The sequence below is a fragment of the Pristis pectinata genome, chromosome 2 (genome assembly GCF_009764475.1).
Source record: "Pristis pectinata isolate sPriPec2 chromosome 2, sPriPec2.1.pri, whole genome shotgun sequence".
NCBI classification, from domain to species: Eukaryota; Metazoa; Chordata; class Chondrichthyes; order Rhinopristiformes; family Pristidae; genus Pristis; species Pristis pectinata.
In genome coordinates, this window is record NC_067406.1 from 94,968,893 (window position 1) to 94,994,861 (window position 25,969).

Consider the following 25,969-nt stretch of genomic DNA (forward strand, 5'->3'; position numbering starts at 1 on the left):
CGAAATTTAAAAAGGTCATGTCGGAGCTTTTTAACCAAGGTTATAAGCCTTCGCTTCGCTACCCTGCAAAGCTAAGAATTATTCTGAAAAATGGCTCACATAAGTGGTTTACCTCTCCTGCAGATGCTCAGCCTTTTCTGGAATCTGAGGATTGAAAAGCTCTGTAATTTTCTTCATAAACATCTACTTTTTTAAAAAATTTTTTCAATAATCCTTTATTAATACCTTGAATGTTTATGTACTTTTATTTTTGATTTTTTTTGACACGTTATTTCTTTTGAGGTTTTTTACTAATAAACTAACAAAGATACTTGTTATTCCATGATTTTGAAACCGTGTTTTTTTTTTCAAGTTACTGTTTTGACTGAGTTGAAATTTACCAACCTTGAGAAATTGGCAACAGGATTATTTGGGTTATACTGTCTTTAGGTAGAGATGCCGGCTTCCTATTGGTTGGCTGCTTTCTCTCTTTGGGTGGGAGGAGGGGGATTGGGTTCTTTCTTTAGAAGCTGTTTTGGGCTTTTAGCCAAGTCTGTTGCTTAGTTATCTTATTGGAAAGTTCAGTGTCTTATTTGAATCTACATTCTAATATGGCTTGTATATTACCTTGTTTATTACTCACATTTAAACAATATTAAAATGGATCGAGTGATTAATTTGATGAGTTTTAATGTTAAAGGACTAAACCATCCTGTAAAGCAAAACAAGATTTTTGCTTACATTAAAAAGCTCAAAGCCTCAATTATTTTTTTACAAGGAACTCATACGCGCAATTGTGATGCTTTACACTTTTTCAGTCGATGGAGAGGGATACAATATCATTCCTCTTTCCGAGCTAAATCTAGGGGGGTGGGGTTTCAATCTTTATAGACAATACCGTTTCATTTGTTCAACATAAGGTAATAACAGACACTAACGGTCATTTTGTTATAGTATCAGGGAAGTTAGATAATAGGCTAGTGGTATTTGCCAATACTTATGCTCCGAATACAGACGATCCAGGATTTTTTGATGTTTTGCGCTTTTGCCAGATTTGAATCTTTACTCTTTGGTTCTAGGAGGAGATTTTAATTGCTGGTTAGATTCAAGGTTAGATAGGTCATCTACTAAACCAGCAGCTCTTAATAAATCAGCTTTATTTCTTCAATCTTTTTTGATGGAAACTGGCATTACTGATGTCTGGTGTTTTTTACATCCGGAAGACAGGGAATATTCATTTTTTTTCTCATGTTCATCACACATATTCCAGGGTTGATTATTTTTTTATTGACAGTCAAATGATTTCATCAATCAGATCCTGTGAATATAAAGAGATTGCTCTTTCAGACCATGCTCCTGTGTTTTTATCCTTAAATCTCCCTGGAATCCCTCAAATAAACAGATCCTGGTGTTTTAATCTAACTTTGCTATCTGATAAAGGCTTCTTAAAATTTTTGGAGAAACAAATCACTTTCTTTTTTAAAGAGAATACCCCAGGAGAGACTTCTGGTCTGATTATATGGGATGCTTTTAAAGCCTTTATTAGAGGAAAAATTATTTCTTATGTGGCAAGCGTTAAGAAAAAAGCTAACACAGAGAGGATTGATTTAGCCAATCAATTGAAACTTCTAGACCAAAAATATGCCTTGGATCCAGATCCCAGGCGAGTTGAAATTAAAACCAAATATGATCTCCTTTTAACATATCCAATTGAGAATCAACTTTTAAAAGATAAAACTGTAGCGGCTGCTACCATGATGTGAAAAACAAGACACTAGTCGAAGGGTTTCAGAACAAGAACTGGTTTATTTTCCCGCCTTGCGCAGGCCTTTTAAGAGAACCTGTTCCCGCCCACTCAAAACGGCAATAACGTATATGCTGCGTCATCAAATCTTTCCCGCACGCGGGTTCTCCCTGTCACTTGGGGAAGATGAAGGCCCACCGCCATCTTGGGCCTCACCGCTCCAACGACACACGACCCGACCGCCGAGCTGGTTCACTTGCTCAGACGGTGGGTCACTACACAACCTCCCCCCAGAACCGGCATACGGTCCCCAAGGTCTGTGGGCTGTGTTAGCCGTTGCTTAGGAGGTCGGCCTCTGTGTCGCGGTGCTGGAACCTCGACCGGTTGTTGTAGATCTAAATGGGCCGGTTTGAGGCGGTCCATCGTGAAGACCTGCTCCTTGCCCCCGATGTCCAAAATAAAGGTGGATCCATTATTCCTGATGACTCGGAACGGCCCCTCGTATGGTCATTGCAACGGTGCCCGAGGTGTGCCCCTGTGAACAAAAACAAACTTACAGTCTCGTAGTTCTTTGGGCTTACAGGATGGCCGTGATGCAAAGTGGGAATCGGGGCCAAGTTGCCGAGCCTCTCGCGCAGTCTTTGCAGAACTGCTGTGGGATGTTCCCCTTGGTCCTGAAGGGCAGGTATGAAATCTCCTGGGACGACCAGGGGTGCCCCGTACACAAGTTCAGCTGACGAAGCGTGGAGGTCTTCCTTGGGGGCAGTGCGTATGCCAAGCAGGTCCCAAGACAGTTCGTCGACCCAGTTAGGACCCTTCAGGTGGGCCAACAAGGCTGATTTCAGATGGCGGTGGAAACGTTCCAGTAACCCATTTGATTGAGGGTGGTAGGCCGTGGTGGTGTGCAGCTGCGTCCCCAGCATGTTCGCTAATGCAGACCAGAGGCTTGAGGTAAATTGGGTGCCTCTGTCTGAAGTGATATGGGCCGGAACACCAACATGTGAGATCCAAGTTGTGAGGAGCGCCCGAGCGCAGGAGTCAGTCGTGATGTAAGATAGAGGGGTTGCCTCTGGCCACCTCGTGAACCGGTCCACGATGGTAAGGAGGTACCGGCCTCCTCTTGAAACCGGCAGAGGGCCAACGAGGTCGACGTGGATGTGGTCGAACCTTCTACAGTTAGGCTCGAACTGCTGTGGCGGGACTTCGGTGTGTCGTTGGATTTTCGATGTCTGGCAGTGCGGACAAGTCCTGGCCCACTCACTGACCTGTTTGCGCAGGCCATGCCAGACGAACTTGCTGGTGACCAGTCGGACAGTTGATCTGATGGACGGGTGTGCCAACCCATGTATCGAGTGGAAAACGCGTTTCCGCCAGGCTGCAGGAACTACAGGGCGGGGTTGACCTGTTGCGATGTCGCAAAGGAGGGTCTGCCGACCTGGACCAACCAAGAAATCTTGGAGCTGCAGGCCCGAGACTGCAGTTCTGTAGCTGGGCAGCTCATCGTCAGCTTGCTGTGCGTCAACCAGGGCCGTGTAGTCGACACCCAGGGACAGGTTGTGGATGGTCGGTCTGGAAAGTGCATCAGCAACGTCATTGTCCTTCCCGGAGACATGTTGGATATCCATTGTGAATTCGGAAATGTAGGACAAATGTCTCTGTTGACAAGCTGACCAGGGATCGGAGACTTTGGAGAAGGTGAAGGACAAAGGCTTATGGTCAGTGAAAGCGGTGAAAGGCCTGCCTTCTAGAAAGTACCGGAAATGCCGGACCGCGAGGTACGGCACTAGAAGTTCCCGATCAAAAGCACTGTATTTCAGTTCAGGTGGTCTAAGGTGCTTGCTGAAAAATGCCAAGGGTTGCCAATGGCCTTTGATTAGTTGTTCCAGTACCCCACCAACCGCGGTGTTGGATGCATCCACCGTGAGGGCGGTTGGGACATCTGTCCTAGGGTGTACAAGCATCGTGGCGTCTGCCAGGGCGCCCTTGGCCTTAACGAAGGCAGCCGCAGCCTCGTCGTTCAAGGCGATATCCTTGCCCTTACCAGCCATCAGCGAGAACAAAAGGCGCATGATACGGGCTGCTGCAGGGATGAACTGATGGTAAAAGTTGACCATCCCAAGGAATTCCTGTAGGCCTTTGACCGTGTTGGGTTGGGCAAAATGGCAGATAGCGTCTACCTCGGCGGGTAGGGGTGTTGCCTCATCGCTGGTGATTTTGTGGCCGAGGAAATCGATAGAGTCAAGTCCAAATTGGCACTTGGCCGGGTTGATCGTAAGGCCGAAATCACGGAGACGGGAATACAGTTGGCGGAGGTGGGAAAGGTGTTCTTGGCAGTCACGGCTGGCGATTAGTACGTCATCTAAATAAATGAACACGAAGTCCAGGTCTCGGCCTACTGTGTCCATCAGCTGCTGGAAAGTCTGCACGGCATTCTTAAGGCTGAACGGCATTCGAAGGAATTCGAAAAGGCTGAATGAGGTGATAATCGCAGTTTTGGGGACGTCATTCGGATGGACCGGGATTTGGTGGTATCCCCGAACGAGGTCCACTTTGGAGAAGATGCGGGCCCCATGTAGGTTCGCTGCGAAGTCCTGGATGTGAGGGATGGGGCAGCGGTCCGGGTTGGTGGCATCATTCAGCCTGCAGTAGTCGTCGCAGGGCCTCTACCCGCTGGTAGCTTTGGGGACCATGGAGGCCTAGGGGCTGTCTGACCTGCGAACAATCCCCAGCTCCTCCATGTGACGGAACTCTTCCTATGCCAGGCGGAGCTTGTCTGGAGGTAGTCGTCGTGCTCAGGCATGAAGGGGTGGCCCTGTGGTAATGATGTGGTGTCGCACACCGTGTTTGGGCCTAGAATTTGTAAACTGAGGTGCCAAAACTGATGGGAATTCGGCTAGGAGCTTGGTGAACTCGTTGCCAGACAGGGAAATGGAGTCCAGGCGCGGGGCTGGTAGGCTGGTTTCTCCCGGGGGTAGGTCTGGAAAGTTCTGGAGTGAACTAACTGCTTCCCTCGCAAGTCGACTAACAGGTTGTGGTCCCGAAGGAAATTGGCTCCTAGGAGTGGTCGGGCGACAGTGGCAAGGGTAAAGATCCAGGTAAAATGGCTGCTGCCGAATTGTAATTGAAGTGTACGGGTACCGAAAGTCCGTATCGTTGTGCTGTTTGTGGCATTGAGTACAGGACCTTGTTGCCTGTTACGAGTGTCGCGGCCGGTCGGGGGCAAAATACTGACTTCTGCTCCAGTATCGACGAGGAAATGCCGCCCAGACTGCTTGTCCTAAACGAATAGGAGGCTTTGTCGGCGGCCAGCCGCCGTAGCTGTCAGTGGCGGCTGGCCCTGGCGTTTCCCTGAAACTTGCAGGGTGGGCGGCATCGACGGGCCTCCGCACCCCACCTCTGATGGTAGAAACACAGCTGGTCGCCAGTGTCATCGTCTGTGTTTCTGGGGTGTGGTCGCTCGATTGCTGGGACTGGTTGAGGCGGGCATTGGGCTCACGGCCTGGCGATTTGGCCGACGGACAAACCGCTTTCGCGTTTGGCCTTCCACAGGACATCTGCCCGGGCAGCTACCTCATGTGGGTTGCTGAAGTCGGCGTTGGCTAACAGCAGGTGAATGTCATCGGGTAGTTGTTTGAGGAAGGCCTTTTCAAACATTAGGCAGGGCTTGTGTCCCTCGGCCAATGCCAGCATCTCATTCGTTAGGGCAGATGGGGATCTGTCCCCCAGGCCGTCGAGATGAAGCAGGCGGGCGGCGCGCTCACGACGGGAGAGGCCGAAGGTCCGAATCAGAAGGTCTTTGAAAGCTGGGTACTTATCTTCCTCCGGAGGAGACTGGATGAAGTCTCCGACCTGGGCAGCTGTCTCCTGGTCCAGAGAGCTGACCACATGGTAGTACTTTGTGGAGTCGGAGGTGATCCGCCGAAGGTGGAATTGTGCTTCAGCCTGGTCGAACCAGACGCTGGGACGAAGTGTCCAAAAGGTGGGCAGCTTGAGTGCCACTGCGTTGGCTGCTGCGTTGTCGTCCATTGTGTGGGTCCAAGATCCGTTTGGACTGTCGGGGTCACCAATGTAGCGGCTGCTACCGCGATGTGAAAAACAAGACACTAGTCGAAGGGTTTCAGAACAAGAACTGGTTTATTTTCCCGCCTTGCACGGGCCTTTTAAGAGAGCCTGTTCCCCCCCACTCAAAACGGCAATGACGTATATGCTACGTCATCAAATCTTTCCCGTGGGCGGGTTCTCCCTGTCGCTCGGGGAAGACGAAGGCCCACCGCCATCTTGGGCCTCGCTGCTCCGATGACGCGCGACCCGACCGCCGAGCCAGTTCGCTTGTTCAGACGGTGAGTCGCTGCAAAACTCAATTTTATATCCATGGAGATAAAACAGGCAAATTATTGGCTAATCAATTAAAAGCCTCTATAGCTAAATGGCAAATTAAAGCAGTTCGCAAAGCCAATGGAGAAAGGACAACGGATCATTTAGAAATAAATGATGCTTTTAGAGAATGTTATTCCAAACTTTATAGTTCTGATTCTCCTAAAGATGATACTGTAATGAACAACTTTTTCGACCAATTAAATATTCCTACACTCTCTGCTGATAACCGAAAACAACTGGATAAATTTATTACTCATGAGCAAATCGCCGAGGTTATATGGTCAATGCAGTCTGGAAAAACTCCGGGTCAGGATGGATTTCCGGGAGAATTCTATAAGGCTTTCTCCTCACTGGTTATACCTTATTTAAGTTCTGTTTTTTCGGATTCTTTTAAATTGGGAAGGTTTTTATGAACCTTTTATGAAGCTTCCATTTCACTTATTCTTAAGAAGAATAAAAACCCAACGGAATGTTCTTAATACAGACCAATATCTTTACTGAATTTTGATGTTAAAATTTTATCTAAAGTTTTGGCTCGTAGATTAGAAAATATTTTACCATCAATTATATCCAATGATTAGAGGGGGTTTATCAAAAACCATTATTCCCATTTTAATATTCATCATTTATTGAATATTATTTATTCTCCTTCTAAGAAAATATCGGAATGTGTGATTTCTCTAGATGCCAAGAAGGCCTTTGACTGGGTCGAATGGAGTTACCTATTTAAAACCTTAGAGAAATTTAACTTTGGGCCCGATTTTATTCAATGGATTAAATTATTTATCTCCTGCCCATGTTCTTACTAACTTTCAACTTTCTAAACGTTTTAAACTTCAACACGGAACTAGACAGGGATGCCCTTTGCTATTTGACCTGGTGCTAGAACCTTCAGCTATTGCTTTTCGAGAATCTACAGAGATTGCTGGTATCTTTAGGAGAGGTACTACCCATGAAGTTTCGCTCTATGCTGATGATTTACTGCTCTTCATTTCTAATGTTGAGACTTCGTTACCTTCTATGCTTTCTTTACTTTCCCGTTTTCAGAATATAAACTGAATTTACACGAGCGAACTTTTCCCTTTGAACAATCTGATGCTGTTCAATATTAACCTTCTTTTTAAAACTGTAAGAAATCATTTTACCTATTTGGGTGTAACTATTACTAAAAATTATAAACATTTATTTAAAGAGAACTTTCTTGCTTTACTGAATTATGTGAAAAGGGTCTTACCAAATTGGTCACCCCTCTCTATATCGCTGATTGGCCGCATTAATTCTATTAAAATGAATATTTTACCTAAATTTATGTATTTATTTCAGGCTTTACCTGTTTTTATTCCTAAGTCTTTTTTGATTCTCTTGACTCCATTATATCTTCTTACATATGGCAAAATAAACATCCTAGATTAAATAAAGTTCATTTTCAGAAAGCTAAGAATAATGGAGGCCTTGTTTTACCCAACTTTAAGTTTTATTACTGGGCAGTCAATATACGAAATCTTACTTTTTGGTTATGTTAATCATGAGGCCTGTCCAGTATGGGTTTCTTTGGAAGCTAATTCTGTTAAAAAAAATTTTATTATTTCTTTGCTTGGCTCTTCACTTCCTTTATCAATAAATAAATTAACTGATAATTTGGTAGTTAAACATGCTTTGAGGATTTGGTTACAATTTAGAAAATATTATGTTTTATTGAGATTTTCTTTATCTAGTCCCATTTTTGCTAATTTTTTTAAACCTCCTATGACTGACATAGTTTTTAAAGAATGGGATAGATTGGGTATTACTTGTTTTCAGGATCTGTTTGTTGGAGGAAATTTCTTAACATTTGAACAATTATCAACTAAATATAATTTGCCGAAAACTCACTTTTTTCGATATTTGCATATTAGAGATTTTCTCCGATCTCAAGTACATACTTTCCCTATAAGTCCTGATAAGAACTTACTAGATGTAATTTTTAATTTGAAGCCTTTTTATGATGCTTCAATATCTAAGATTTATGGTAGGTTATCAGGAACGAATAAGGTCCCTTTAGACAAAATTAAAAACACTTGGGAACATGATCTGCAGATTTCAATTTCTGAGGAAACTTGGAATCAAATTTTTAAACTGGTTAATACTTCGTCATTATGTGCACATCACTCTCTCCCTCAATTTAAAGTGGTCCATAGAGTTCACCTGTCCAAAGACAAGTTAACACGTTTCTATTCGGATATATTTCCTTATTGTGACAAATGCAATAATGGAGAGGCTTCTTTTGGTCATGTCAGAGTCTGGAAAAATACTGGATAGAGGTATTTCAAACCCTTTCCGTACTTTTTAAGATAAATTTTAAGCCAAATCCTTTAACTGCATTATTTGGGATTGTTGGAGAAAAAGATATAATTCTGGAGATTTCCAACTTACACATATTGGCCTTCATTTCTCTTATAGTCAGGAGGGCTGTATTGCTTAAATGGAAGGAAACTGCTCCCCCCACTCATGCTCTTTGGGTATGGGATGTTATGTCATATCTAAATTTAGAGAAGATTTGTTGCTCTATTTCTGGATCTATTCTGAACTTTCAAATATTATGGGGACCTTTTTTTGAACTACTTTCAAAACCACTGATTTCGTGCTTAAAGTACAGATATTGTCCAATACTACTATGTCCTTAGGATGTTACTAAACAGCTTCGGTTTTGGTAGTGGGGTTAGTTTTTTATAATAAAATTATTCCAACTTATCAATACTAATTAGTTATCATTTTTGTTTATTAATATGAAGCATTGTGATATTTAGTGTGATTCAATACAATCTATTTTGTAACATTTTGTTTTTTTTTCCTTTGTTTCATGAACTTTGTACTTTTTATTTGGAATTAATAAAAATATTGAAAAAGAAAGAAAGAGTGAACACCAGTCCTGCCAGACAGAGGAGGGTGGCAGTGGAGGGGAACTGGTTGGGTAGGTTATCCAGAAAGAAGCGGAGAGCTCTGAGGCCTTCATGATGGTGTATAGAAGTGCACAGAGACTGGACATCTGTGGTGAAAATGAAGCAGTCGGGGCCAGGGAGCAGAAAGTTGCTGAAGTGGTGGAAAGCATGCAAAGTGTCATGGATGTAGGTGGAAAGGGACTGGACCAGGGGGACAAGATGGAATCGAGATACGAGGACACGAGTTCAGTTGAGCAGGAGCAGGTGGAAACAAAGGGCCTACCAGGGCAGTTTGGTTTGTGAATCTTGGGTAGGAGGTAGAAACGGGCAGGGGAACAATTAGGTTGGAGGCTGTAGAAGGGAGTTCTCCGGAGGTGATGAGGTAGGTGATGGTGTGGGAGACAGTGGCCTGATGCTCCTCAGTGGGGGCTTAGTTCAGGGGTAAGTAAGGGGAGGTGTCTGAGAGCTGCTGTCTGACCTCTTCAAGGTAGAGGTCAGTCCACCAGACTACAGCAGCACCACCCTTGTCTGCGGGTTTGATGGTGAGGTTGGGATTGGTGCAGAGGGAGTGAACAGCAGTGGGTTCAGAGGGAGTGAGGTTGGGATAGGTGAGAGGAGTGGTGAAGTCGAGAAGGTTAATGTCCCGTCAGCTGTTAGAGATGAAAAGGTCGAGAGTTGGCAGAAGGCCAGAGCAAGGTGTCCGAGAAGAAGGCTTGAGGCAGGAGAAGGGGTCATTGGTTGGGGGTGGGGAATCCTTGCCATAGAAGTAGGCGCAGAGGCAACGGAAGAAGAGCTTGGTGTCGTGGCGGGTGCAGAGCGCATTGAGGTGCAGGTGCAGGGGGATAAAGGTAAGGCCACTGCTGAGGACAGAACGTTTCCGCCTCAAGAGGGGAAGGTCAGAGGGAATGGCGAAGGCACGGCAGGGGTTGGAGCTGGGGTCAGGGGAGGGTAAAGGGTTAGAGGGGTCAGAAGAATGTTGAGGGTTGGAGGGGTCAGAGACCTGTCCCCCCTTTGTTTTCCCTTTATCCCACATCCCATCACCCCTTCTCTTTCCCCTCTTCCACCATCTCCAACTGCCCTTCACACACACATTCCTCCCTCCAGTTCCCCTCCTCACCTCCCTCCCTTTATTCCATAGTTCACTGTCCTCTCCTACCAAATTCCTTCTTCAGCCCTTTGTCACTTCCACCTATCACCTCCCAGCTTCTTACATCATTCCCACTCTCGTCTCCCCCCCCCCCCCCCACCTGCCTATCTTCCCCTCTCATCTGGATCCACCTATCACCTGCCAGCTCTTCCTCCCCTTCCCCCCCCCCACCCTTTTATACTGGCTTCTGCTCTCTTTCTTTGCAGTCCTGATGAAGGGTCTCAACCCAAGATGTCAGCCGTCCATTTTCCTCCATAGATGCTGCCTGACCCACTGAGCTCCTCCAGCATTTTGTGTGTTGCTCCAGATTTCCATCATCTGCAGTTTCTCTTGTGTTACCTATTTGTACATTAATTTCTGCTACCACCATTGCTAATTTCACTGGTACTTTACCAAATCAGACGTCTTTTATATTTGAGGGATGCGAGTTTTGCATGCTGGGCTGGTCTGGAATGTTAGGTCACATGAGATCCAGAGTGAGCTAGTCAGTTGGATGCAAAATTGGCTTGGTGGTAGGAGGAAAAGAGTGGTGGAGGCCTGTGACCAGTGGTGTGCAACAGGGATTAATGCTGAATCACCTGTTGGGTCAACTTAAACCTGCTGAGCATTATTACACAGTTTAATCCCAAACTTTCCAAAACTCTGCACACCCATTCCCACAATAGTTCTTCCATTGTTCAGTTGTCTGAGTTATGATTTCTGCATAGTCTACACCTGGATGCCAGATATTTCCTCCAACTAACTTGTTGTGAGGGCTAAAGTTAATGCCTTCAATCACCTACCATTAAGTTGTTCACTAGCTGTCCACTCTGTTCCTCTCCCTGGCAACTCTTGAGGCTGAACAAGAGACTTTGTGACCTTGGTTCTGTATTTTACTCTGAAGTTTGCTTCTAGCCAACTATCCACTACATCACTCCTCAGTTGATTCCATAAAATTGACATTCTAAGCTTGCCCTTTATTTATTCTTGGTTCTCCTGCTCAGCTTTTCTTCTTCTGCCTTACCAAAACTTGAGCTTATTTAGTGCTTTTCTGCCCATATCCTAATTCATACCAAGTTTTACCTACCCATCACCCTCAATTCATTGACTAGTTTCTTGTCCAATCAACCTCAATTTTTTTAAAATCACATCCTTGCTTTCACATGCCTCCCTTGCCTTGCACCTCCAGATTTCTATTTCTAGTCTGACAGCATTGAAAGATCTTTGCCCTCCTCCTTTTCTGGCTTCTTGCACATATTTGATCATAATTGTTCCATCACTTTCAACCACTTCAGATCACAAAATTAAGAAGGCTGGAATTCCATCCAATCTCCTCAACCAACCACTTAATATTTTCTTATCTGGCCAGGTGTCAGATTGTAAGTGTTAATGCTCATGTAAACTGCTTAGGGATGTTTTACTATCTTAAAGGTACTGCATCAGTGCAGTGTTGTTAACTGCACTTTTATTTCTTCTTGGGGATTTCTAGTGATGTTTGAGATTGGCACATTAGAACTAAAGACATGTCTGCATTTTTCAAAATATTTCAGGTAGGTAATATTTTGCAGCACCTCAGTAGGAAAATCAATTAGCCATGATCTCGTAGATGAGTTGTATTTCTTTTATTCAATACTTCAGTGACTTTTCAATAGAAAAGTTGACATTTATACTATTTACTCCCAAAAGAACTACTTGCAGTTGCTCACAGGCTGATACCACTACTAATTGCAGTGAATTGAATATTAAACAAACTGCAACTTCTTGTGCCAAAATGAATTGGTAATGTATTATGTGGGTGAAAGTCAAGTTACTGACAGTTGTGTAGTCAACTCTGTCATCTTTTGTAATAAATACATAAAATGTTACAAAAACTCAGCAGGCTAGGAAGCATCTGTGGAAAGAGAAACAGTTAACATATCAGACCGATGAAGGAACATTGACCTGAAACATTTTCTGTATCATTTCCACAGATGCTGCCCGACCCACTGAGGGTTTCCTGCATTTTTTATTTTTATTTCAGATTTGCAGCATCGTTAATTTTTTCTGAGTTTTCACTATCTGTTTTTGTAGTTCCCTTCACCAGAGTGGGACACAGTCACTCCAGAAGCTAAGGATCTTATCAACAAAATGTTAACCATCAATCCTGCCAAACGGATCACAGCCTCAGAAGCCCTGAAACATCCATGGATTTGTGTATGTTCCACCTTTTGTGCTTCACTGCTAACTGTATCATCCTGTGTAACTGGTATATTTCTAGTAATCCATAATTTGCATGTTAAGGATCATTAGTTTTTCCAAACAGAATCTTTCTGTTAAGCCATCTCAATGTCTAAGGAACATGCCTTTATTTGGAGTCTTCCACATTTCAATACCTTCTAAAGTACTTCATAGGCAATGAATTTGTTTTCAAGTTAAGTCACTGTTACAGCACAGGCAAAAATGGCTGTCTGTTTATAAACAGCAAGGCCATCATTATTTAGCTCCAGATTAATTATGAATTTACAATACTGACAAATTGCTACTCAATTTTCTAAGATATTTAGGAGAATGCAGTCAAGGATTTATGGGACGAACTTAATTTGTGATAGATTTTGTTTTGGGGATTACTGATTAGATTAGCCAAAGCTTTAAATTTAATAAGTACCTTGCAATACTTTATCAGTAAGTGTTCAAAAATGTAGTAATAACAAATTCTAAAACAAAAGAAATACAAAAATAGAAGGTTTGACTTCTTTGGATTTTAACCAATCATATTGAAAATGGTTTTCACAGACCATTTTACAAACTTACATACCAATGTAAGAATGTGAGAGTCTTGGCTGAATTTAGCCACGTTTATTTCTGTCTGCTTTTACCAGCATTAATGTTATTAGCAATGAGGGAGGGTGTCCGATGGATAGAGGAACAGCAACAAAAGGTTTAGTTTGCCTTTGGCCATAATTTTACGGGTTTGCTTAGGAGTGGCTTTATGTAATTTATGGATTACCTATAAAATGGTGAAAGAAAATACAAATTTTGGTAATCAAACATAAAATATCTCAATAAATGTTTATATCGTACGTTTATGTTTTTGCTTTGTAGCAACGATCAACTGTTGCTTCATGCATGCACAGACAGGAGACTGTGGAATGCCTCAAGAAATTCAACGCTAGAAGAAAACTGAAGGTCAGATATAATTTTATTCCTTTCTCTTAACCTGAAGCTGTATTTCTCATTTCAATGTTAGATGCTGTTCTGAATTTTATTCATACAGATGATTAGAAGAACAACAGTGTGACACACAACAAAAATGTATTAAAATTATTGTCTTCATTGCTTTGCAATGACTTAGTGACTTTTGTTTTAAATGTTTACTCTGAGCATTCATGGCTGTACCACCTGTTCACTGGCTACACACACCAGCAGGGGTTTGATGTCACAACTGATGAGTGTACCTTAAATACAACCTGTCTCTTGAAGGGGAGGTATAATGAGCTATCAAACATTTGGCAGGAGTTTTTGTTTTGAAAGATGAATCTAGGTTGTAAGGGTTACCAGAAGACTTCAAGAAGTGAGTGCTAAAGTTCTGACTTTGCGCAGGAGATTTTGGTGCAACATGTGGAAAGAAGGAGAGACTTCAGTGTGTGCAGAGGGGAGGAGATCCTGCAGACAAATGGTCAGGAGGCATGTGGAGAAGTAGCATTGGAGGTCAATGCCAGAGGTATTGTTGCAGGATAAGGTTACCTTCATGATCCAACCTGATTCACTAGGTTAGTGAGTTCCATCTTTGAATGGCATATTTTCAGGAAAAGTGGTATTTAACAGGGAAGAATTTGAAGAGAACAAGGATTTATAAACATCCATGGAGGTGGCTGTGCTGATCATCTTGTAAAGGGCATCAGCCAGACAGTGGCCATTGCTGGGGCTGATGGCGTCATTGATGATGATATCTCCCGCTCGTGTCCCATTTCTTCCTTGTCTCTTTCCCCTGACTCATAGGCGCGATAGTGTGTGGACATCTACTTCTTGCTTTTTTTCTCTTCACTCACCAGACCACAAGCTTTATTTCTTATCCCCTTCAGATATCTAAGAACTGAAACTATCTTAGTCAGAGGAGGAAGAAGATGGTGAAAATGCCTTCACTTAGCCACCAGCTCAGAGAATGAGGCCTGGATTTAGGTATTTTTGTTATGTAATGAAATAGAGGATAGTTCTGCACCTTGTGAGATAGTTAGAGACAAGCACACTGGTGCCGATTCCCATGGGGGAAAGATGGTGCACCAGATAGTACAAAGGAAGCAGATAGGGACTTCATTGGGTAAGACTACAGAAAGTCTGTCAGACATATTTAATCAAAACTTGTCAGAAGACATGCCATAATGCCAAGGAGCAAGAGATCAGCACCAATCTTGTATAGAGCTTTGCTCAGAGATTGGCACCCACACCTTCCAGCATAGACAGTTACCTCTTGTAGCTTACCTGTGGAACATCCCATAATGTGCCCTGTAGACCCTGTCCCAGTACAGACTGGGGTCAGAATTGGTTGTGTTATCACCCCAACCCTCTCCTCAGCCTACCTCATGGCAGTACTGTCCCTCACCTGTACCAAGCTTCCAACTACAATGGTGTTGGTCCAGGGATGATCAGAAACTTCAGAACCAAGATCACCCTAACCTCTGTCATTGAATTACAGTATGCAGGAACTCTTCTGACTGTGCACCTTCAGCGGTGAGCTCCAAGTCGTAATTAACTTCACTGAAATATATGAAAAGGTGAGCTTCACATGAAACATGTGGAAGACAAAGATCCCCTACAGGTCTGCCCCTGCCACACAACACCACAGCGCAGTAATCAGATCAATTATCCAAGAAAAGATAGATCACTTTCAACATTATGGGAGCTACAGCTTAGTGAAAATGGACATAATCGATGAAATTCATCTTTGCCACCAGTGCACCAGCTCAGCCTTCAGCTGACTAGCGGAAAGAGTGTTTAAAGACAAAGACCTCAAACCTGGTATCCAACCCATGGTTTTCCAAGCATCAATGATCCCAGCTCCTGTGTGCTCTGGAGATCTGAGGCACACGTTCTTCACACGGGATTGTGATTACATGGAATGAGCTGCCAGAAGAAGCAGTAGAGGCAGATACAATTACAAATGTTTAAAAAGCATTTGGACAGGTACTTGGGTAGAAAAGGAGTAATGCAGGTTTCATGGTCAGCATGGACATGGTGGACCAAAGGGGCCGTTTCTGTGCTGTACAACTCTATGAGATATGTGCAACCTACACCAGACTCATCAAAGTATTGGAGAAATTACACTGCAACTGTCAACTCAAAATCTCACAAACCTATGGGCAGGGGAGATGAACCAATGTCAGGGTCCTATCCTGGGCTAACATCCCCACAGTTCAGCTCTGGTCTTGCATAACTAGCTTGAGTCGGTGGGCAAAATCATCTACATGAACAACTTGATCTCTATTGCAAAAGATTTCCAGGAGGACAGAGGAAATGCTTCAAGAAAATTCTCAAAGTCTTCCTGAAAACATGTAACGTCCTCATCAATCCTGACATCTATATGTTCACAATGGGGAAGGAACATTTGGAGCATTGAACTCCTTCACTCTACAACGGGAATACATGGATACCATAAGCAAACAGTAGAAGACCACCCCAAGCTACCCAGCTGTCAAGTACCACCTGGCCTACCTTGGAAGAGCTACAGAACTGAATCATCTTTCACCCAAAGGGATTGCCCAAGTGCATGTCCTGGTTGCTGCCTTGAATCTTTTCTGCTGCTATCACACCTGTGAATGCAGTTGTTCAAAGGGGCGCACTGGGTGTATTAACAGTCTATTACTATATTCCATAACAGATCAGTAGGATTACTGAGGTGCTGACAAGAGTACAATTTCTCAGTGGACCCTGCTGTATAACTCCAATAGGTCAATATATTTGCTGCCGCACCACCAGCTTCCTCTTATTGTAGCCTGTCCAACAGCTGGAGCAGACTGCCAGCTCTTGCCAAGATGTTACGGTCTGAAGCTGGGCTCTTGTGGTCCAGAATTGCTCGAGGTAGCTCTCCAAGGCCAGCCAGAGTATCCTTGAATGAAGTTCAACAAGCTTCCACTAGCAAAGCTGCAGCCACCAGTGAAGCACTCCAAAGGAACATTAGGACAGGTAGACACACAGAAGTGGTGAGAGGAGAATTGGTGCCCAAAATTGGGCTTCAAAGACATGTGCAAGTGAAGCACAAACATTGAGGAGAACTCAGCAAGAGACAGTACAAAATTCTCAGTCATGGAGTCCAGCATCACGACAAGAAATGATTGACCAAATTACAGCAAAAATGCCAGGTGTGACCCTGGTGCAGGATCCAACTGTTGATTTCACTTACAGAATCACAGCTCTGCCACTGAATTTCATCTGGAGTCCATTGATGGAGCATGGAGATGGATGTGAGATCACTTGTCCTTCAGCAGGTCCCCAGGCACAAGTCCAGGACTGTCTTCAGTTTGGAAGGTTGGATGCCAAGAATTCCCACAGCAAGATTTGGACCTGCACCAGCACCAACAAGAGTTATCCACACATGACATGATGCATGATTCTGTCCTGGACCAACACACACAAGCAGGCCAATAGTGAGAGTTAAAAGCAAGATAATAGAAAAAAACGTTAGACTATTGTTTATTGACTACAGCTCTGCCTTCAATACAATAATCCCAAGCAAGCTTGTCACCAAACTCCAAGACCTAGGACTCAACACCTCCCTCTGTAACTGGATCCTTAACTTTCTAACCAAGAGACTGCAATCAGTGAGGATAGGCAGCACTACCTCCGGCACGATTATTTTCAACACTGGTGCCCCACAAGGCTGCATCCTCAAGACTCTACTCTACTCCCTATACATTCATGACTGCGTGGCAAGATTCTGCTCTAACTCCATCTACAAGTTTACAGATGATACCACCGTTGTAGGCCGTATCTCAAACAGCGATGAGTCGGAGTACAGGAAGGAGATAGAGAGCTTAGTGGAATGGTGTCATGACAACAACCTTTCCCTCAATGTCAACAAAACAAAAGAGCTGGTCATTGACTTAAGGAAAGGGGGTGGTGTACATGCACCTGTCCACATCAATGGTGCTGAGGTCGAGAGGGTTGAGAGCTTCAAGTTCCTGGGAGTGAACATCACCAACAACCTGTCCTGGTCAAATCACGTAGATGCCATGGCCAAGAAAGCTCACCAGCACCTCTACTTCCTCAGGAGGCTGAAGAAATTTGGTTTGTCCCCTTTGACTCTCACCAACTTTTACCGATGCACCATAGAGAGCATCCTATCTGGATGTATCATGGCTTGGTATGGCAACTGCTCTGCCCAGGACCGCAAGAAACTGCAGAGAGTTGTGGACACAGCCCAGCGCATCCCGGACACCAGCCTCCCCTCCTTGGACTCTGTCTTTACCTCTCGTTGTTTTAGTGAAGCAGCCAGCATAATCAAAGACCCCACCCACTGGGGACATTCTCTCTTCTCTCCTCTGCCATTGGGTAGAAGATACAGGAGCCTGAGGGCATGTACCACCAGACTTAAGGACAGCTTCTACCCCACTGTGATAAGACTATTGAACGATTCCCTTATACAATGAAATAGACTGTGACTTCACGATCTACCTTGTTGTGACCTTGCACCTTATTGCACTGCACTTTCTCTGTAACTGCAATGCTTAACTCTGTACTGTTATTGTTTTTTACCTGCACTACATCAATGCACTCTGTACTAACTCAATGTAACTGCACTATGCAATGAATTGACCTGTATGATCGGTATGCAAAACAAGTTTTTCACTGTACCTTGGTACAAGTGACAATAATAAACCAATTTGGTATCAGTGCTTCCACTGCCTGGAATATCTGGAGGTGATCTGCAGGACTTGGATGAATGGGTATCGAGATTTGTAGTGGCACACTACACTGCCTTATAGTTATGAAGGAACAGTTTTCATCATCCCCCGCCAGGTGAGAAACTGAGGAGAAAAAAGCACAAGGAAGAGGAGGGGGTGGAAGCACAGGAGCAACATTTTAATGAGGTCAAGGCACAAGAACAAGAAGGAAAGCTAGAGTTTAGAGTCCCTGCCCGCTCAGCTCTACATGATCAAACAATTAGAACATAGAAAGTCCACAGCCCACAAAGCTGTGCCGAACTTGTCCCGACCCTAGAAATTACTAGGCTTACCCATAGCCCTCTATTTTTCTCAGCTCCATGTACCTATCCAACAGTCTCTTAAAAGACCCTATCGTATCCGCCTCCACCACCGTTGCCAGCAGCCCACTCCACACACTCACCACTCTCTGAGTAAAAAACTTATCCCTGACGTCTCCTCTATACCTACTCCCCAGCACCTTAAACCTATGTCCTCTTGTGGCCACCATTTCAGCCCTGGGGAAAAGCCTCTGACTATCTACACAATCAATACTTCTTATCATCTTATATACCTCTATCAGGTCCCCCCTCATCCTCTGTCGCTGCAAGGAGAAAAGGCCGAGTTCCCTCAACCTGCTTTCATAAGGCATGCTCTGCATTCCAGGCAGCATCCTTGTAAATCTTCTCTGCACCCTTTCTATGGCTTCCACATCCTTCCTGTAGTGAGGCGACCAGAACTGAGCACAGTACTCCAAGTGGGGTCTGACCAGGGACCTATATAGCTGCAACAATACCTCTCGGCTCCTAAATTCAATTCCCCGATTGATGAAGGACAATACACCATATGCCTTCTGAAACACAGAGTCAACCTGCACAGCCACTTTGTGCGTCCTATGGACTCAGACCCCAAGATCCCTCTGATCCTCCACACTGCCAAGAGTCCTACCATTAATACTATATTCTGCCATCATATTTGACCTACCAAAATGAACTACTTCACATTTATCTGGGTTGAACTGCATCTGCCACTTCTCAGCCCAACTTTGCATCCTATCTATGCCCCTCTGTGACCTCTGACAGCCCTCCAAACTATCCACAATGCCCCCAACCTTTGTGTCATCCGCAAACTTACTAACCCACCCCTCCACTTCCTCATCCAGGTCGTTTATAAAAATCACAAAGAACAAGGGTCCCAGAACAGATCCCTGAGGTACACCACTGGTCATCGACCTCCATGCAGAATACAACCCTTCAACAACCACTCTTAGCCTTCTGTGGGCCAGCCAGTTCTGGATCCATACTGCAATGTCCCCTTGGATCCCATGCCTCCTTACTTTCTCAATAAGCCTTGCATGGGGTACCTTATCAAATGCCTTGCTGAAATCCATATACACTACATCTACTACTCTACCTTCATTGATGTGTTTAGTCACATCCTCAAAAAATTTAATCAGGCTCGTTAAGCAGGACCTGCCCTTGACAAAGCTATGCTGACTATTCCTAATCATATTATACTTCTCCAACTGTTCATAAATCCTGCCTCTCAGGATCTTCTCCATCGCTACCAACCACTGAGGTAAGACTCACCAGTCTATAATTCCCCAGGCTATCCCTACTCCCTTTCTTGAATAAGAGAACAACATCCACAATCCTCCAATCTTCTGGAACCTCTCCTGTCTCCATCGACGATGCAAAGATCATTGTCAGAGGCTCCGCAATCTCTTCCCTCGCCTCCCACAGCATCCGGTCCCGGCGACTTATCCAAGTTGATGCTTTCCAAAAGTTTCAGCACCTCCTCTTCCCTAATATCTACATGCTCAAGCTTTTCAGCCCGCTGCAAGTCCCCACTACAATCCCCCAGATCTTTTTCCGTAGTGAATACTGATGTAAAGCATTCATTAAGTACCTCCGCTATTTCTTCCAGATCCATACACACTTTCTCACTGCTGCACTTCATAGGCCCTATTCTTTCACATTTCATCCTCTTGCTCTTCACATACTTTTAGAATGCCTTGGGTTTTCCTTAATCCTGCCCGCCAAGGCCTTCTCATGCCCCCTTCTGGCTCTCCTAATCTCCTTCTTAAACTTCTTCTTATTAGCCTTATACTATTCCAGATCTCTAACATTACCTAGCTCTCTGTACCTTTTGTAAGCTTTTCTTTTCCTTTTGACTAGATTTATTATAGCCTTTGTACACCATGGTTCCTGTATCCTTTCGTGACTTCCCTGTCTCGTTGAAACATGCCTATGCAGAACTGCACACAAATATCCCCTGAATATTTGCCACATTTCTTCCGTACTTTTCCCTGAGAACATTTGTTCCCAATTTAATCTTCCAATTTCCTGCCTGAGAGCCTCATAATTCCCTTTACTCCAAGTAAGTGCCTTTCTAGTCTGTCTGTTCCTATCTCTCTCCAGTGCTAACGTAAAGGAGATAGAATTAGATAGATAGATAGAAAACTGTTCCTAAATGGCTGAGTGTGGGTCTTCAGGCTCCTATACATCCTCTCCGATGACAGTAACAAGAAGAGGGCATGTCCCAGATGGTGAGGGTCCTTAATGATGGATGCCTCTTTCTTGAGGCACTGCCTCTTGAAGATGTTCTCGATGGTGGGCAGAGTTGTGCCCATGAGGAGCTGGCTGAGTCAACAACCCTCTGCAGCCTTTTGCAATCCTGCATATTGGAGCCTCCTTACCAGGCGGTGATGCAACCAGTCAGAATGTTCTCCATCGCACATCTGTAGAAATTTGCCAGAGTCTTTGGTGACAATAATAAACCAATACCATTACCAATATGAAATCACCTCAAACTTGTAATGAAGTAGAACCGCTGGCGTGCCTTCTTCATGATAAGATGACTACGAATAAGGATAAGTATGGACCTTGCAGGAGAGTATTAAATTGGGACGGGGCAAATCACAAGAGTATTAGGCAGGAACTAGGGAGAGTTAACTGGGAGCAGCTGTTTTTGGACAAGTCCACATCTGACTTGTGGAGGGTGTTTAAAGACCAACTGCACAGAGTACAGGACAGGTATGTTTCAGTAAGAAGGAAGGACAAGGATGGCAAGGTAAGGGAACCTTGGATGATGAGAGGGGTTGTGAATTTAGTCATGAAGGAAAAGGAAGCATATGTAAGTTTTAGGAAGTTAAAATCAAATGGAGCCCTTGAGGATTATAAAGAAGCTAGAAAAGAACTCAAGAAGGAAATTAGAGCCAGGAGGGGCCATGATAAGTCCTTGGCAAGTAGGATTAAAGAGAATCCCAAGGCATTCTATACATACGTCAAGAGCAAAATGATAACCAGGGAGGGGGTAGGACCAATAAAGGATAAAGGAGGGAACATGCTCAGATGTGGAGGGTGTGGGTGAGGTCCTAAATGAGTACTTCGCGTTGGTATTCACCAAGGAGAAGGACATGGAGGATAATGAGATCAGTGTGGAGCCTGCTAATATGCTAGGGCATTTTGAGATAAAGAAAGGTAGTGTTGGGTCTCTTGAAGAAGGTAAAGGTGGATAGATCCCCAGCGCCTGATGGGATATACCCCAGGTTATTGAGAAACAAAAGATGAGATTGCTGGGGCCATGACAAAGGTCTTTGTGTCCTCTCTACCCACAGGCGAGGTCCCAGAGGACTGGCGAGTAGCAAATGTTGTTCCTTTGTTCAAGAAGGGAAATAGAGATCATCCTGGAAATAATAGACCAGTGAGTCTCACATTAGTGGTAGGGAACCTATTGGAGAGGACACTTTGGGCATGATACTTATGAGCATTTAGAGAAGCATGCTCTAATTAAGGACAGTCAGCATGGCTTTGTGTGGGGCAGGTCAATTGATCAAAAACTTGATTAAGTTTTTCAAGGAGGTGACAAGGGTGATCAATAAAGGTAGAGTAGTGGATGTCATCTACATGGATTTTAGTAAGGCATTCGACAAAGTCCATCGTGGTAGGCTGATCCAGAAGATTAAGATGCATGGGATCCATGGTGACTTGGCTGTTTGGATTCAGAATTGGCTTGCCATAGAAGATAAGGGGTAGTGGTCGATGGGACATATTTTACCTGGAGGTCCTTGACTAGTGGTGTTCTGCAGGGATGTGGATTGGGACCTCTACTGTTTGTAATATATATAAATTACTTGGATGAACACATGAATAGGTGGGTTAATAAGTTTGCAGATGACACAATGATTGGTGGAGTTGATAGTGTACAAGATTGCCAAAGGATACTGCAGGAAATAGATCAGTTGCATTTATGGGCAGAAAAAAGGCAGATGGTGTTTAATCCAGGCAAGTGTGAGGTGTTGCACTTTGGGCAACCAAGTGTAAAGGGAAAGTACACAGTTAATGCCTGGACCCTTAATATGTCGATAAATTGACGAATATTGGAGTCTAGTTCATTGCTCACTGAAAGTGCTGCACAAGTTGATTGGATGGTAAAGAAGACATATGGCCTTTATTAGTTGAGACATTAAGTTTAAGAGTCAGGAAGTTGTATTGCAGCTTTATAAAACTCTGGTTAGGCCACATCTGGGGTATCGCTTTCAATTCTGGTCGCCCCATTATAGGAGGATGTGGAGGCTTTGGAGAGGGTGCAGAAGCAATTTGCCAGGATCCTGCCTGAATTACAGGGCATGTGCTATAAGAGGAAGTTAGACAAACTAGGGTTGTTATCTCTGGAGAGGCAGAGGCCAAGGGGAGATGTGATAGATAAAATTATGAGAGCCAGAGATAGAGTAGACAGCCAATATCTTTTTCCCAGGGTCAAAATGTCTTATACAAAGAACATGCATTTAAGATGAGAGGGAGAAATTTCAAAGTAAATGTACAGGGCAAGTTTTTTCACACAGAGTGGTAGGTGCCTGGAATGCACTGCCAGGGGTGGTGGTGAAGGCAGATATAATAGAGGCGTTTCAGAGGCTGTTCTATAGACTCACAAATGTGCAGAGAATGGAGGGATATGGATCATGTGCAGGCAGAAGGGATGAATTTAATTAGGCATCATTAGCTTAATTAGTTTGGCACAACATCGTGGGCCGAAGGTCCTGTTCCTGTGCTGTACTGTTCTACATTCTATGTTTTAATTTGTGAGACATGATCTCCCATGACTAAGCCATGCTGACCATCCCTAATCAGTCCTTGACCTTCCAAAGGCTAATAAATCCCTTCCCTCAGAATCCCTTCCAGTAACTTTCCCACCATTGATGTAAGGTTCACCAGCTTGTAGCTCCCTGTCTTGTCCTAGCAGCCCTTCTTAAATAAAAGGCACAACATTAGCTTTTCTCCAGGAAGAACAAAACATTTTATTTCCCCTATTTTCTAGAAGTAGCTTGCCTGTAAATTGACTACAGTGTAACCTTGAATGCACTATAAATGCTGCATGAGCAAAACCTGGAGGTTTAACCAACCACCCACACAACAAAAGAAAACCTAAATAACATGTTAATAAAAAGCTCTGCCACTTGAGTTGAACCAGAAAAGTGATATATTGACTTATATTGACTACTTTGTTGAATGTTCTTCTTCACATTTTGTTTTCTTTAACTCTTCCAGGGTGCTATTCTCACAACAATGCTGGCCACACGGAACTTCTCAGGTATGTGTGAAACATTCTAACCTGGTTTACACATAATAATTATGCAGTTTAGAATCTTAAAATTACATACCTTCATTTAAGTCAGTAATTTTTAGGGCTTCATGCAATAGATAGTTTGGTAAGATTACCATAGTACATGGTTATTTTATTTTTCATGTGTCTAAATCAATGTAAATATGATAATGTAGCAAGAATTATTTTCTAATATTTACTGATGAATAGTAAATACATTTTATCAGTTCCTGTCTATGTCAAGTTCTGTCTCATTTAAAAACTGTACATGGATTTGTTGCTTTGACTGTATTTTCAATGTTTTTTATTAGATTTGTTGTATTGTTCATTATGTAAAGTATTCAAATACTTTAAGTGAGGCAGCACTTCATGTGTGAATCCATTGGTATCATTTATTGCATCCGGTGCTCCCGGTGCGGCCTCCTCTACATCGGTGAGACCCAACGCAAATTGGGGGATCGTTTCATGGAGCACTTTTGCTCCATCCGCCAGAGCAGCCAGGATTTCCCAGTGGCCAGCCATTTTAATTCCACTTCCCATTCCCACACCAACAGGTCTGTCCACGGCCTCCTCTACTGCCAAGTTGAGGCTAAACACAGATTAGAGGAACAACACCTCATATTCTGTCTTGCTGGTCTCCAACCTGACAGCATCAACATCAATTTCTCTAACTTCCAGTAACCACTCCCCCCCACCCGCCCTCCTTTTGGTTTTCCCTTATTCCTCTGGCCCCTTCACCCCTTGTCTTTCCCCTCCCCTACCCTCACGACCTGCCCATCACCCACACCTTCCTCTCTCTGGTTCCCCACCTCCTTCCCTTTACTCCATGGTCCATTGTCCTCTCCTGTCAGATTCCATCTTCTTCAGCCCTTTGCCTCTCCCACCTATCACCTCCCAATTTCTCACATCATTACAATTTTTGCCCCCTCCCCCACCTATCTACCTTCCCCCCTCACCTGGACTAACCTATCATGTGCCACCTCATTCTCCTCCCCCTCCGCCCAGCCTTTTATTCTGCCCTCTTTCTTTCCAGTCCTGATAAAGGGTCTCGGCCTGAAATGTCAACTGTTCATTTCCCTCCATAGATGCTGCCTGACCTACTGAGTTCCTCCAGCATTTTGTGTGTTGCTCCAGATTTCCAGCATCTGCAGTCTCACTTGTGTCTGTTGTATTTGAATACTTGTTTGGATTCATTTTGATTACCAAATGTTTCTCCAGATTTCTTGTCATACACCACAGGATTGGTTCTTTATGTCTCTGAAAAGAGTTTATGATAAGGATAATTGACATTTTAAGTTTTGAGAAATAAAAGGGAAATGACATATTGTGAGAAAATGAAGTCAAAAGACATGAAACTAGCGAACAAAAATCAAAAGACTGCAGATACAGGAATCTGAAATAAAAACAGGCTTAGAGGTGTCAGCAAGACCAGCAGTACATGGAGGATCATCAAGAGCGAGGTATAAAAGAAATGCCAGGAAGGGTGGAGCAAAGGTAAGGCTTGGAGGTGACAGTGAGACCAACAGCACCTGTGGGATCATTGAGAACAAGGTATAAAAGTTACAGTTACAGTGGGAGTGGCTATTTTTTGAGGGGCTGTTCAGTGTGGGCTTTGGTGGGCGTCAGGCCTTGTAGGAGGGTGAGTAGTGACCAGGTCAGCTTTTTTCTTTCTTTCTTAGTAGAGGGGATTGGGAATAAATGGGCAGGGGAGGGGAAAAACAAGGGGTAAAGGGGCCAGAGGAATAAGAGAAAACCAAAAGGAGGGCGGGTGGGGGGGAGTGGTTACTGGAAGTTAGAGAAATTGATGTTGATGCTGTCAGGTTGGAGACCAGCAAGACAGAATATGAGGTGTTGTTCCTCTAATCTGTGTTTAGCCTCAACTTGGCAGTAGAGGAGGCCGTGGACAGACCCGTTGGTGTGGGAATGGGAAGTGGAATTAAAATGGCTGGCCACTAGGAAATCCTGGCTGCTCTGGCGGATGGAGCAAAAGTGCCCATTGATTTGGGCAGTATGCTTCTCCTACAGGATGTGGGAGATCATTTACATTGCCAATGTCCCTTGTGATTCCACCAATAGGAAGTGCGTCCACTTGCAGCTCCTGTCAGAGACCACATAGAATCATAGAGTCATGCTCAGATATCGCCAGCCACAGTGGCCAAGAGCAAGATTCCAGAATGGTGTGCTGCCAGGGTCAAGAATGTCTCAGATCAGGTACAGAACATTCTGAAGAGACAGGAAGAGCAGCCAGAGGACTGTTGTTAATGCCAACAACAAAGATGGAAAAAGGGATGGGGTCCTGCAGAATGAATTTGTGGAATTAAGCAGA

General features: G+C 44.1%; 1 protein-coding gene across 24 annotated transcripts in view; it reads left to right on the plus strand.

Annotated features, from left to right (window-relative positions):
• Nucleotides 1–25,969, plus strand: part of LOC127567064 (calcium/calmodulin-dependent protein kinase type II delta chain) — a 362,600-nt gene that overhangs the window by 244,029 nt on the left and 92,602 nt on the right. For all 24 annotated transcript variants that reach the window (XM_052009742.1, XM_052009800.1, XM_052009765.1 and 21 more), the window contains exons 10-12: nt 12,215–12,337; nt 13,226–13,309; nt 23,589–23,631. In XM_052009742.1, the coding sequence (XP_051865702.1) occupies nt 12,215–12,337; nt 13,226–13,309; nt 23,589–23,631 (250 nt within the window). The remainder of the gene's footprint in view (nt 1–12,214; nt 12,338–13,225; nt 13,310–23,588; nt 23,632–25,969) is intronic.